The sequence below is a fragment of the Rana temporaria genome, chromosome 13, assembly GCF_905171775.1.
Source record: "Rana temporaria chromosome 13, aRanTem1.1, whole genome shotgun sequence".
NCBI classification, from domain to species: domain Eukaryota; kingdom Metazoa; phylum Chordata; class Amphibia; order Anura; family Ranidae; genus Rana; species Rana temporaria.
The window spans coordinates 97,597,293-97,609,483 of NC_053501.1; the positions used below are offsets into that span (position 1 = coordinate 97,597,293).

Consider the following 12,191-nt stretch of genomic DNA (forward strand, 5'->3'; position numbering starts at 1 on the left):
GTGGAGAATACAACATGCCCCGACGATTTGGCACACAAAGTTGGGTGAATACAACAGGGTCCCCCCTGATTTACCCAGACATCTGAATCGAGATTTAAGGATGCCAAATGTGCGCTCCACCACCGCACGGGTACGTGCATGGGCTTAGTTAAATCTTTCCTCTCCTGGTGTTTGAGGGTTACGATATGGGGTCATCATGTGAGGTCCCAGGGCATATGCAGAGTCACCTGGAAGGGAAAAGACAGGAGGATGTTAGTCGTGCATGTGCCCCTTGTGATGTCTGCATCATGGGGGGGGGGGGCTCAGTCATACCTGACACCCATGTCACTCACCAATCAGCCAGCTGTCTCCATACATGTTCTGGTCAAACTCGGTTGGGATGGGGCTGTGTCGGTAAATAAAACTGTCATGGCTTGACCCTGGGTGTTTGGCACGGACATGCCATATGAGGCCATGTGCATCCACAATCACCTGCACATTTATCGAATGCCAATGTTTCCTGTTGCAGTAGATATGCTCGAGGAGCCGGGGGGGGGGGCGTAGTGCCACATGGGTACAATCTATTGCACCCACAGTGCGTGGAAATCTGGCTATTTCATAAAAATCACTGATTGCCTTCTGCCGCAGGTCAGCCGTGGTTGTCTAGGTGCTGCTGAAGTTGTGCGCTCCTTCAGATGACATTTGGCCATCTTTTGCTAACTTGCCCCTGCTTTTAGCAGGAGCAAGTTTGCCCGGGGAAAAAAGCTTGCGCGCTTCCAGCGCAAGATGCGCATCACACGCGCATGTTTCTGAATCATCGGCAGTACCTAATTTGCATATTCACTGAGGGAATTCCATGAAGACGCAACTTACACCCCGCGCAAAATTGCGCTATAATTGCGCCGGAGCAGCTAGGCTGCGTGCGCGGGAAAATGGCCGCATTTCAGGCTTAACTGGTTTACAGAATCAGCCGCAAATTTGCATGGGAGCAAATCAGTACTTGCGCGGCGCAAATCACACTTGCTCCCGCGCAAGTGCTTCTTGAATCTGGGCCATGATATTCACCTAAACAGGATACATATTGTTGTTTTTCACATAATGGCGTTTCACATTTAATAAGTAGTGGAGAAACCCCTACCTGTATTCACAAACCATATTTATTTTCAAACTTACTCTATGTATGTATTTAATTATTTTTGTGGTTGCCTGTAATAATTTATATGTAACATATATGTATTCTTGCATTGTGTTTTTATTATTTACAACCTTAGTCTATTCCTTTTAATAGATTTTTATCACCTGCGACCTGTTCTATAAAATAGAAGGTCTTCATGACCTCCACTACAGCAGGTGTTTATTAGTCCGGATTGGAGTGCTTTGGCAGTCCTTAATTGCATTTTCAATTTCACCTGTTTTTGATCACATGTCTGGATAGGATTGATATATGTATTAGGCCCGGTACACACGAGCAAACATGTACGATGAAAGCGGTCCGTCGGACCGTTTTCACCGTACATGCCTGCCAGAGGGCTTCTGTACGATGGTTGTACTAACCATCGTACAGAAGTCCGCGCGTAAATACTACGCGGGGCGTGTCCGCGTCGTCGCCGCGATGAAGACGCGGCGACGTGGGCGGGCCTGCCATTTAAAGGCTTCTACACATGCGTCGAAGTCATTCGACGCATGCGAGGGACGGCGGGCGCTCGGACATGTACGGTAGGTCTGTACTGACGACCGTACATGTCCGAGCGGGCAGGATTCCAGCGGACGGTTTTAAAACACGTCCAGGAATATTTGTCTGCTGGGAAAAGGCCCGGCGGGCAAATGTTTGCTGGAATTCGGCCCGCTCGCGCCTACACACGACCGAACATGTATGCTGAAACTGGCCCGCGGACCAGTTTCAGCATACATGTTTGGTCGTGTGTACGGGGCCTTAGAGGTTCATTTTATGAAAAATATGCTACAAGTACTGAAGTTAGTGTGAAACACGTCAGCTGTCCTAGGTTCCGTTGCTGTGACTTGTAGTGCATGTTTCTAGTTTTTTTACATTAAAGTTACGTTTTGATTGGAGTGCGGCTGTCCTGATCATCTTTTGTTCTTATAATCTTTGTGACCCTGGTAGTTCCGCCACTGGTGCCAGTAGTTTTTTTTTTATTTTTTTTTATTTTTTTTACCATTTTACTTTATTTTTATTTTTTTTACAAATTTATGTGAAAGATCACACTTTTGAGACAAAGAAATGGACTGAGGACACATTCATCAACCCCTTTTATGCAATCTCAGCTGCACAGAATGAACAGGGGTAGCTTGTACAGACCTTCCCGTTCATTCATAAACGGAGGCATAGTAAACACAGTTTACTTTGGTTCAGCTATGAATGAATAAACAAAAAAAAGTGAGTGATCGGTATCATTCACTGATTCTATTCATTAAGTCAAGACTTCATCCTGACAGATTCTCTGTAGCAGCAAGCGAGAGGTAGGACGAGGAAACCCAGCAGCACTGTGGGGACAATGGGGGCCAGGAGACAGCACACAGGAGCCCAGGGCAGCTGAATAACAATAGGGAGGTGGCAGGAGCAGCATTTGGATGAACCAATGTCCTCCATTTCGCTTCTGCAGCTGCTGAATGTATGCGGGAGGGAGCAGAGGAGAAGCGGGAATTCATTAGCTACATGGAGGATTGGCTCCTCTGTATGCCCCTGCCCCCGCCGCTCCCCTATCCAGGCATACAGGGAGGCTGTGTGGACCTCCTGGTATCCCCATGGGGCCAGGTCGCAATGGCTACCCATGCAACCCCTGTAGGTACGCCCCTGGGCAGTGCATTTCACAGGGTAATGGGCTGAAACTAATAAATTGACTTAATTTTACTGCAATGCTCACTTTAGGTCACGCTGAGGAATCAGAAACAATGTCACTCGGAAATAATAACAGAGATGGATTCATTCTTTAATATAGTTTATTTTGAAAAAGGAAAGGAAAACATCAGATCAGACTGTCATATATATTCCAATCGCGCCCTCAAAATAATAAGTAGGGAAAGATAAAGAAATAAGAATTATCACTATAGGATAAATGTAAACCACCATGAAACCAAAGGACGCCAAAATTAGCTCCCCTATTCCTAACCAAGCCAATCAAAATACCAATCAAATGGGAAAACATTTCAGAAATATTATTTTGTATTTTTAAATGTAATTGCAAACAATAGCATGATCCGATGTACATTTAATCATTATATATATGTTTACAAATGTGTGAACTTTTCTATACGTGTTCCATCAAATTCCCATTGTGTCCTGTAGTGATGTCGCCTTCCTTCCAGAACCGGTAGATTTTCTCTTTGTGACATCAGTTGCTCATCTATTGAACTGTAATCAAAGAGAGGTCAATGTCAGCAAATAATAAAACCATATTTAAATAATACCTAGCCCTTATTCTTTCATACTTTCTCATTGATCTATAACAAAAAAACATAACAGAAATACATTTACATGGATTTGTATATCCAGTATCAATGGTGTATACTCAAAAAAAATCTGCCCATACAATAAACGATGATTTTTTGAACATTGTTGGTTGATTGCTTGTTGGTCTTTATTTTGATACGCTGAATTTTATTAACAGATTTTAATATCACTAGAGGTCATGTGAATATCATGTCTGCTTAAAGCGGATGTCCGCTGAAAAAAAAAAATTAAAAGCCAGCAGCTTCAAATACTGCAGCTGCTGACTTTTAATATCAGCACACTTACCTGTCCTGGAGTCTAGCGCCGTCCGCAGCAGAGGACGAGCGATCCCTTGTCACTCTGCTGCCCCCCGCCATCCTCGGTGAGGGAACCAGGAAGTAAAGTGCTCCGGCTTCACTGCCCGGTTCCCTACGGCGCATGCGCGAGTTGCGCTGCGCCGTGCTGAATGGCTCCCGCTTTGTTCTGGGAGCCGAGTGTTTCCCAGAAAACAATGGGGGGGCGGGGCACGGGATCTGACAGTCTACCCGCAGACTGTGTGGCCGGAAGTGGGTGCAAATAGCTGTCTTTAGACAGGTATCTGCACCCCATCCCCCCTGAAAGGTGTCAAATTGACACCGGAGGGGGGGAGGGTTCCGATGAGCCGGAGTTCCACTTTAAGGTGGAGCTCCGCTTTAAAGGAGGACTATAGAGGGTTTTGGTCAATTGTATTTTAGTTTCTTTTGTATTGTTTTTTTTTGTAGGAAATCATTTTTTTACATATAAACATTCAATATACTGTATGCTGTTTCTAATTTTCAGTGCTTGCTGGGTCATCTAATAGGAAAGTCTAGCATCAGTTCTGTACTTTATAGTTGTAATTGAAGATGATTTAGCTTTGTATCTAACCGGAGATCCTGCAATTAAATCTTTTCTTACACCACAGCAGTGTTATATTTCTTTATGCAATATGTTTTTTCATTAAGCTCACTGCGTTTTACAAAAAAAGTGACCTCTATTATCTTATAACGTCCATTGCTGATATTATATATACGCAGATAGAACTGAGCTACTCACAGAAGGTGTAAGAGACTTGGAAGCCCTTTGCCTGGGTAGACTTGTCACTGTGGAATACGAGAACCATAGAGTTGCCTTTGGAGTAATACACAGGGATGGTGCGATCCCCACAGAATGGACCCATTTGTGTACCATCCATGAAGAGTGTTAGATAGTCGTACATACACATAATGGCAGACTCTAAATGGAAGTCACTTATGGTCAGAGCAATCTGAAAAAGAAATACAATTATCACTAACAACGTTTTTAATGCATAAAAGTGAGTGAATATATTGGTTCTTACAATTCATTGATGTTACAGTCTACCTGAAATAGTATTTGCAATTAAAGCCACATTAAACCCAAGAGCAAAACATTGTTTATATTGCGGATAACCAATTTTTACATGTGATGGCTGCTTTTGTTTTTATTTTTTAGGCTTTCTTCAATGCTCATTTAGTGATCCAGCCAGCAAGTCTGTTGTTTTTCAAAAGCACAAGCTATCCAGCAGAATTTATCAGTTTACATGGATAAGCCAAATTATTCAACACTGAAAGGGGTGCTTAAGATGACCAGCTTTATTTATTCATGTAAAACCTTTATCCCAAAAGAAAAAAAAACTGCTGTAACTGATAATAAAATGTGAGCTGGAATTTGGATTCAACTTGTGTATTTAAATCTGCTAATACATTTAATGCTCCCCTCCCCCAACCTGAGGTTGATGCTGATTGTTGTGCCTCTTGTTCTCATTCATCCAGAGTAGAGTCTCACTAATACAGGAGGAGTGTTACTGGTCAGATCACCAGGTGAAAATGAGGAAACGCCAAAGAAAAAGGATGCAGCCACCACATCTAATGATTGCTAATATGAAAAAAATGAATTGTTTGTTTTAAGAGTTTTATGTCACTTTAGGGGTGATACTGCACATAAAAGGCAGTGCTTAGGAATCTTGTTGGAAAAAGGAAGTCCTTTCTATTCCTGCGGTGTAATGGTCACCAATCTACAATTTCCGGACAAGGAAGGAAAAATCCAGAGCTGGGAGATCTTCTGTGCTCCTCCTACATTACTGGCTGATTTCTTTGTCATTCACCGGTCTACAATAGACTCAAGAAACTGATCAGCCCCCTCCCTTCCTCTCCCCTGTGCTCCTGTTACTCCCAATCAGGATGGCAGAAATGAGTCCAGTGCTGCAAAGTCAAGTAAATCTTTATAAACCAGTTACAAATGTCACACCACCAGTTCTCAGCCAGCTTCACAAATTACCACCAAAACTTCCTGTCATCACTGGGAAAAGATCGAGAACGTCTTGGTGGTAGATAATCTTAGAGAAATCTACATTAGATTTGCCATCAGCCATGTATTGTAATGCCCTAAACAATACATTCCGTTTCTATTTAATCAGGTAGGCCCTGGTGAACACTGGTAAATTCAAAGGGGGTTGTACATTCAGATTGTAATGAGTCTGTACAACATTACATTTTATTTGTGTGACAATTTTAGAGAATGAGGAAGTCCAATATAGGGAGAATTATGAAGGCATCTTGTTTTACCTTATTTCCAACAGGAGCTGTGATGGTGAAGTTACAATCCATGTTTGGACTGTAGTTCCCTGGGTATCCTGGAGATGTGAAGCTGCCTTGAGAGTTAAAGAAGGATCCTCCACACTTCACTGTAAGAATATCGATATAATCAATATAGTAAGGAGATTTATAATAGTATATGACATCATTTTATGTTTATGTGTATACTGTATATACATAGTTTATCCTCCCTTTTCAAAGTTCCAAGTTCCTCTTAGGCTAGGACCCCACTCTCCAACCCTCAATGAAGAGCTCAGATGTAGAGATGACCTACACAGGCACCAAATGCTGCTTCAGGGCAGGAATGGGAGAGAGTCACACGTTCTGCCTTACCCAGAAGAGTTTCACAGAGCACTAGTTAGAAAACAGGAGTGTCCTATGAAAATAAATAACTGTAGTGGAGGTGGGTGGGCTACCATACAAACCTAATATTTTGTCCTAAATGGTATAAGTACAGATGCTGTAAAATCTATCCATATTGTTCCCCCCACTGCACTGCTTGGGTTACAAGCATCTTTAGTCTAGAAGGTGATACATAAGTTGAAATGCTTATCTTATTTATCCCTCCCACAGGCTTCCTCCATGCTGTACTACTGGTCCCTGAAGCTGCTTCTTTTTGCCATTCTCCTGGCTTTAGACTCTCAGATGTCATCAAATACAACACAGGATCAGCAGTTATGCATTGTACATGAACTTGTTGAGGGCTCGCCCACATACTGGGACATTGGAGAGCATAGATGACCACCGGCTGCCAGGGTAATTTTTTGAACTTTGCCAATCTGCCCTAAGCAAAGCAAGCATTTAACCAATGCAGTGCTGGGGAAAAGAAAGTCTGGTCACTGCACTCCACACTGGAGAATTTTGGATGATATTGTCAACCGCAAAGAAGTCCATAGGAATTTAACAACTTCTTAGTTTCGCAGAAGGGCAGACAGCAGTGATATACCACAAGAAAGAAGAATTTATACAGTATCTGATCCAAAATAAGCCATAGAGGTAATTGTTATCACTCTTAAAGTTGACCAACATACACATTGAACAATCTAACTGGAAAATGTAATTGTATATACTAAGAAACTGCATGGATTACCTCAAAGGTTGCAAACAGAGGTTATATGGCATCAAACTGTTGTGACAATAGTTCCTCCTTGGGAGGGATCTCCTCTGTATCTATGATTCTTCAGTATCTTTCTTTACCAATAAAATAAATCAGCATACCTGAGCTATATGAAGCTTGGAAGCCGACCCCAGCAACAGCCCCGTCACTGACAAACTGGACCAGCATCTGGCTTGTGGAAGCGATGATTGGAGGGATGGTTTGACTTCCGCATATTTTATCCAACAACACAGGAGAGTTCTTAGAGGGACCGTCATAGATCCTCATGTAGTCTGAGTCACAGTTAGGAGTGGATTGGATATTAAAGGTACTGAATTTCAATGAAGCCTAAAAAGTGACACAAGGAAAATGTATTAATTACAGTAAACCCCAAACTTACCATACTTGTAACTGCAAACTGGGTTAATATGTAATTCCAATATGATGCAATCAATTGCTATATTAATGCTTGAACAGTCCTTCAGAGAAAAAAAAACACAAGAATATGTAGGATTCTAATTTCTGTTAAAAGATCTTGCAGCTATAGACATTTCTATCTACGATATTTCTTGAAACATGTGTGTATTTTCCATTGATTTTCCAGTTAACAGAACTCTTCTGCTCCCTCTGATTATTTGTTGCTTGTGGTTTGTTTAGGGAAACCAATAAGCTTAAACAAGACACATTTGGGGGGGGGGGGGGGAGAATTTTTTAACAGAAGTCTTTCGTTTTATGCTATATTGAGTTAAGTCAAAGAAACCTGAGACTGTGGATATTGCAATACTGTTACTATTGGTAACATACTTGTAAGAACCAGAGCCACAAATTAATCCAAAACCCCCTTTGTTCCTGCTAAACCCCCATTCCTACAATGACCTCACCATCAGATGTGGGGTAAAAGAAATCTGGCACATTTGCTTCCAGCAATGAAGTGGGCCATAATGAAGGGAAGTATTATTCCAACATATGGAGCAATTGGTGGTTGAAGCAGAGTATGAGGTTTAGAGGCATTTACATCTTAAACAACCTTCTCTATACCCCTGTCTCAGCCATAAAGTCAAACCACCGCAATGGCTCCACTTCAATGTACAAAGGTACAAAAGTGTGATGTTCAGGTAGGGAGTATTTGGACCTATTGCGTGGCTCTATACTAGTAGTCAAGTCTCTATTTTTATGAATGTAAAATGTAGGTGGTGTACAAAACAATCTTCAGATGGCAGTTCATTTTCACAGCTAGGTTGCTAGACATTTAGGGTCACATTTTGCATCTCTACATTTCTGTCTCCTCACCTTCCCTGATGGAACTCTGATCAACCAAACGCAGTCACCATTATTAGGATAAGCAGAGGGATAGTTGTCAGAAGTGAAAATTCCTGTCTTATTATTAAGCAAAGTCGCACAGACACCTGAGAAGGGAGAAATAGACATATAAATTATATTTAGTTATTGGAGGATTAGACTGATAATAATAATATTAATAATATATTGGTGGGAAACAGGGGAAGGGGTATTGACCATCTATTAGATTAAAACTGCTGGAATTTTGAACTTAAAATCAAATGAACCTTGAGTTTAACCCCTTTACATTGAAGATAAAAGATCCTTATTGCCTCAATGCCGTGTCACATCTTGTGTATTATACTTTGTTTGTTCAGGGCAAATTGAGCCTTCATTTCATGGTAAAAACTACATTTCCTGATATTTAACTTTTTTTCAATGAAAACTGGCCAAATTGTAAGCAATATCATTTTTTTTTTAATCTAGCTATATCGTTCTTAAATGACAATAAATAAATAACCCAGATTGAATTTGAGATGCATAGGGATACCACATATGTGTACATTATTTATTGTGTACACCCATAGTAGGGGCCAGACACAAAAGTGCACATTTTGGGCTAGATTCACATAGATCAGCAGATCTTTAGATCCGCGTGATCTATTTGATTTAAGATACGCTGCCGCAAGTTTGAGAGGCAAGTGGGTAATTCACAAACCACTTACCTCCAATCTTGCGGCGGCGGATCGTAAATCCCCTGGCGGAATTCAAATTCCGCGGCTAGGGGGAGTGTACTATTTAAATCAGGCGCGTCCCTGCGCCGATTTAAATGAGCATGCGCAGTCCGTGAATTTTCCCGGCGTGCATTGCTCCCACTGACGTCGCTAGGACGTCAGTGGTTTCGACGCTTACGTAAACGACGTCCATCCGTATTCCAGAGCGACTTATGCAAACGATGTAAAAAAATTCAAAACCGATGCGGGAACGACGGCTATACTTAACATTGGCTGCGCCTCGTAGAAGCAGGGGTAAGTATACGCCGGGAAAGCCGCTACGGAAACGTCGTAACAACACTGCGTCGGGTCCGCGTACGTTCGTGAATTGGCGTATCTCGCTGATTTACATATTTCTCATCGTAAATCAGCGGGAACGCCCCCTGCGCCATTTTTAAATTGCAGATAAGATCCGATGGTGTAACACAGTTACACCTGTCGGATCTTAGTCATATCTATGCGTAACTGATTCTATGAATCAGGCGCATAAATACGACCAGTGTAAGTCACAGATACGACGGCGTATCAGGAGATACACCGTCGTATCTCGCTCTGAATCTGGCCCTTTGTGGGTTTTTTTTGTCAAAATTTTTCAAAACTGTAAAAATTCACTTAAAGTGCAATCATAAAAAAGTATAATTTCTAATGTTTTTAACCCATGAAATTGGAATGTACAGAAACTTACTGCATTGATAAAGTCGGTTAATTTTAGTGACATCCAAGACGCTCAGTCCAATTGTCTGCCCAATAGGCACATTGGGGTCAGGCTTGGGGACGATTGTGGGTTTGTTTGAAGTGTTGGTAAATGCATAGCTGGAAAATGTTGAATAGAGAAAAAATCGACATATTACCATTAAAATATTCTATAGTTTATCGGTAATTCACCAGCTAGCACAAAAGCCATGACTTACGCATCATAATGCATCACTGAACCGTAATCATATGGACTGCCCAGGTTATTGGTGTCCGCTTTAGCAAAATTACCCAATTTTCCTGTAACAACAAAAAAGCAGTGGTAATGTCTCTTCATTGAAAACATGACTGAATTTGCTTTGTGTAAATGTCTGCAGTACCTTTAGGGATATACTGGAAATTGATGTCAACATAATTGTCACGATCACTTCTTACATGCTCATGGTAGAAGCCCATGGCATGTTCTAGTTCATGTTGTATAATCCCCCTGTAGATGCAGCCTCCACCCAATGAAACTGTCTGGCTTCCACCAGTTCTTCCAAGATATGAGTAACAGCTAGAAATTGTAGATATACAGTTCAAAGGAGTTATGCTTTAATACCATGTGGGAGCCTAAGACAATAGTTTTAATAGAAACAATGATTGAATCTGAACTACAGAAAGAAAACAATCAATATCTGTTTGTGCTGGTTTTATTTTCATTGTAAAATTTTAAGTGGAATCCATTGAGTCTGTTGACACTAAGCCCCACTCCCTCTAGGTCACTTCCATTTTTCTACTATATACTGAATGTTAGCAGCGCCAGGATAAATATCTTATGTCCCTGTGCTATTTCTGCTAGGTACACAAAAAAATTAGACAACCAAGAAGCACCTTGTTGTTGGCTTGTGACTGTCACATGTATTTTCATTTTTTTTGGAGGAAATTCAAAAGAGAATCCATCATGCACAAATAGGTGCCGTAAAGTCTAAGGTGTTTATGTTTTAGATGCTCCCTACTGTGAAGAACTATGATAGACAATAGACAACCTTACCCATCACCAGGAGTGATGTTGATGTAATCATCTTCTGTTGTAAGAGGCACAAACCTCACACAAGTCAATGTTTCAAACTCGGCCATGGCGAGCACAATACTGTTCAGGTCACTGGCACCTGGAAACAGAGATAGAAGGTTGGGTTTCTACAAATAACAAAAAGCAATAAATACTTCAATGCAAGAGAAAATAGAGGGAACTCACTGTAGCGGGAATCTATGGTGTAGGGAACAAGAACACTACCACTATCGCTTTTAGGCCAAAGGCAAGAAGGACAGTTCATGGCACTGCGCTCATTCTGTACCAGCACATCGCCTCCATACATGGGTGTTTTGCTATCTGAAAATACAGAAAATTATAGTTAATACACTAAAATGCATTGCCTTTAAGCTGCCCATACACTGTGAACTGGCTGAACTTTGCTATGTGGGTGGCTCTGTCATTCCCCTCTCACCTGACATCTTTTGATTGAAAAATGGATGGATCCAAACAAAGTTTTAGAACTAACAGCGGCTGCATCTAATCATGATGCAGTATAGTACAGTGTTGGGGTATAAAACAGAATAGAATAGGCACAGTTGGAATCTGTGCATCTGGAGAAACATGATAGATATTTTCATGCAGTCCAAATTCCCAGCTTTACTCAGTTCTGTGACCCAGCACAGCCCTGTTTGGCAGGGGAGGAGACCTGATTTTGCTCTGCTGCAGTGAAGTTGGACTCTTGAATCTTCCCATGCAGGACACAGCAGAAAGCGAGCCCCCGAGTAGAGCCGTCCTACTATGGGGGGCAGAACTTAGAAATGCCCGGGAAGATGCTAAGCTTAGCTGAACCCCTTCCCACTGGGCAACCAAAACAAACTAACTAGCTAATCTGTAAGCACCTGATTCCACACAGCCCTGTTTGGCAGGGAGGAGACCTGATTTTGCTCTGCTGCAGTGAAGTAACACTTAGGCCTTGTACTCACGGCAGGACATGTCCGATGAAAACGGTCTGCAGACCGTTTCCATCGGACATGTCTGGCCGGGGACTGCCCGGGGACTTCTGTTCGATGGCTATACACACCATCGAACAGAAGTCCGCGCGTAAACAATACGCGGGGCGTGTCCGCGGTGTCGCCGCGTCGATGACGCGGTGTCGCCGCGACAATGACGTCATTCGACGCATGCGAGGGATGGCGGGCGGCAGGACATGTACGGTAGGTCTGTACAGACGACCGTACATGTCGGGGGGACAGGTTTCCAGCGGACTGTTTTAAAG

General features: G+C 42.2%; 1 protein-coding gene across 2 annotated transcripts in view; it reads right to left on the reverse strand.

Annotated features, from left to right (window-relative positions):
- LOC120920573 (cubilin-like) overlaps positions 1-12,191 on the reverse strand; it is a 146,071-nt gene that overhangs the window by 86,773 nt on the left and 47,107 nt on the right. For both annotated transcript variants that reach the window (XM_040332720.1, XM_040332719.1), the window contains 7 exons: positions 11,138-11,272; positions 10,934-11,051; positions 10,281-10,456; positions 10,119-10,200; positions 9,893-10,020; positions 8,447-8,562; positions 7,279-7,504 (listed from right to left, as the gene is read on the reverse strand). In XM_040332720.1, the coding sequence (XP_040188654.1) occupies positions 7,279-7,504; positions 8,447-8,562; positions 9,893-10,020; positions 10,119-10,200; positions 10,281-10,456; positions 10,934-11,051; positions 11,138-11,272 (981 nt within the window). The remainder of the gene's footprint in view (positions 1-7,278; positions 7,505-8,446; positions 8,563-9,892; positions 10,021-10,118; positions 10,201-10,280; positions 10,457-10,933; positions 11,052-11,137; positions 11,273-12,191) is intronic.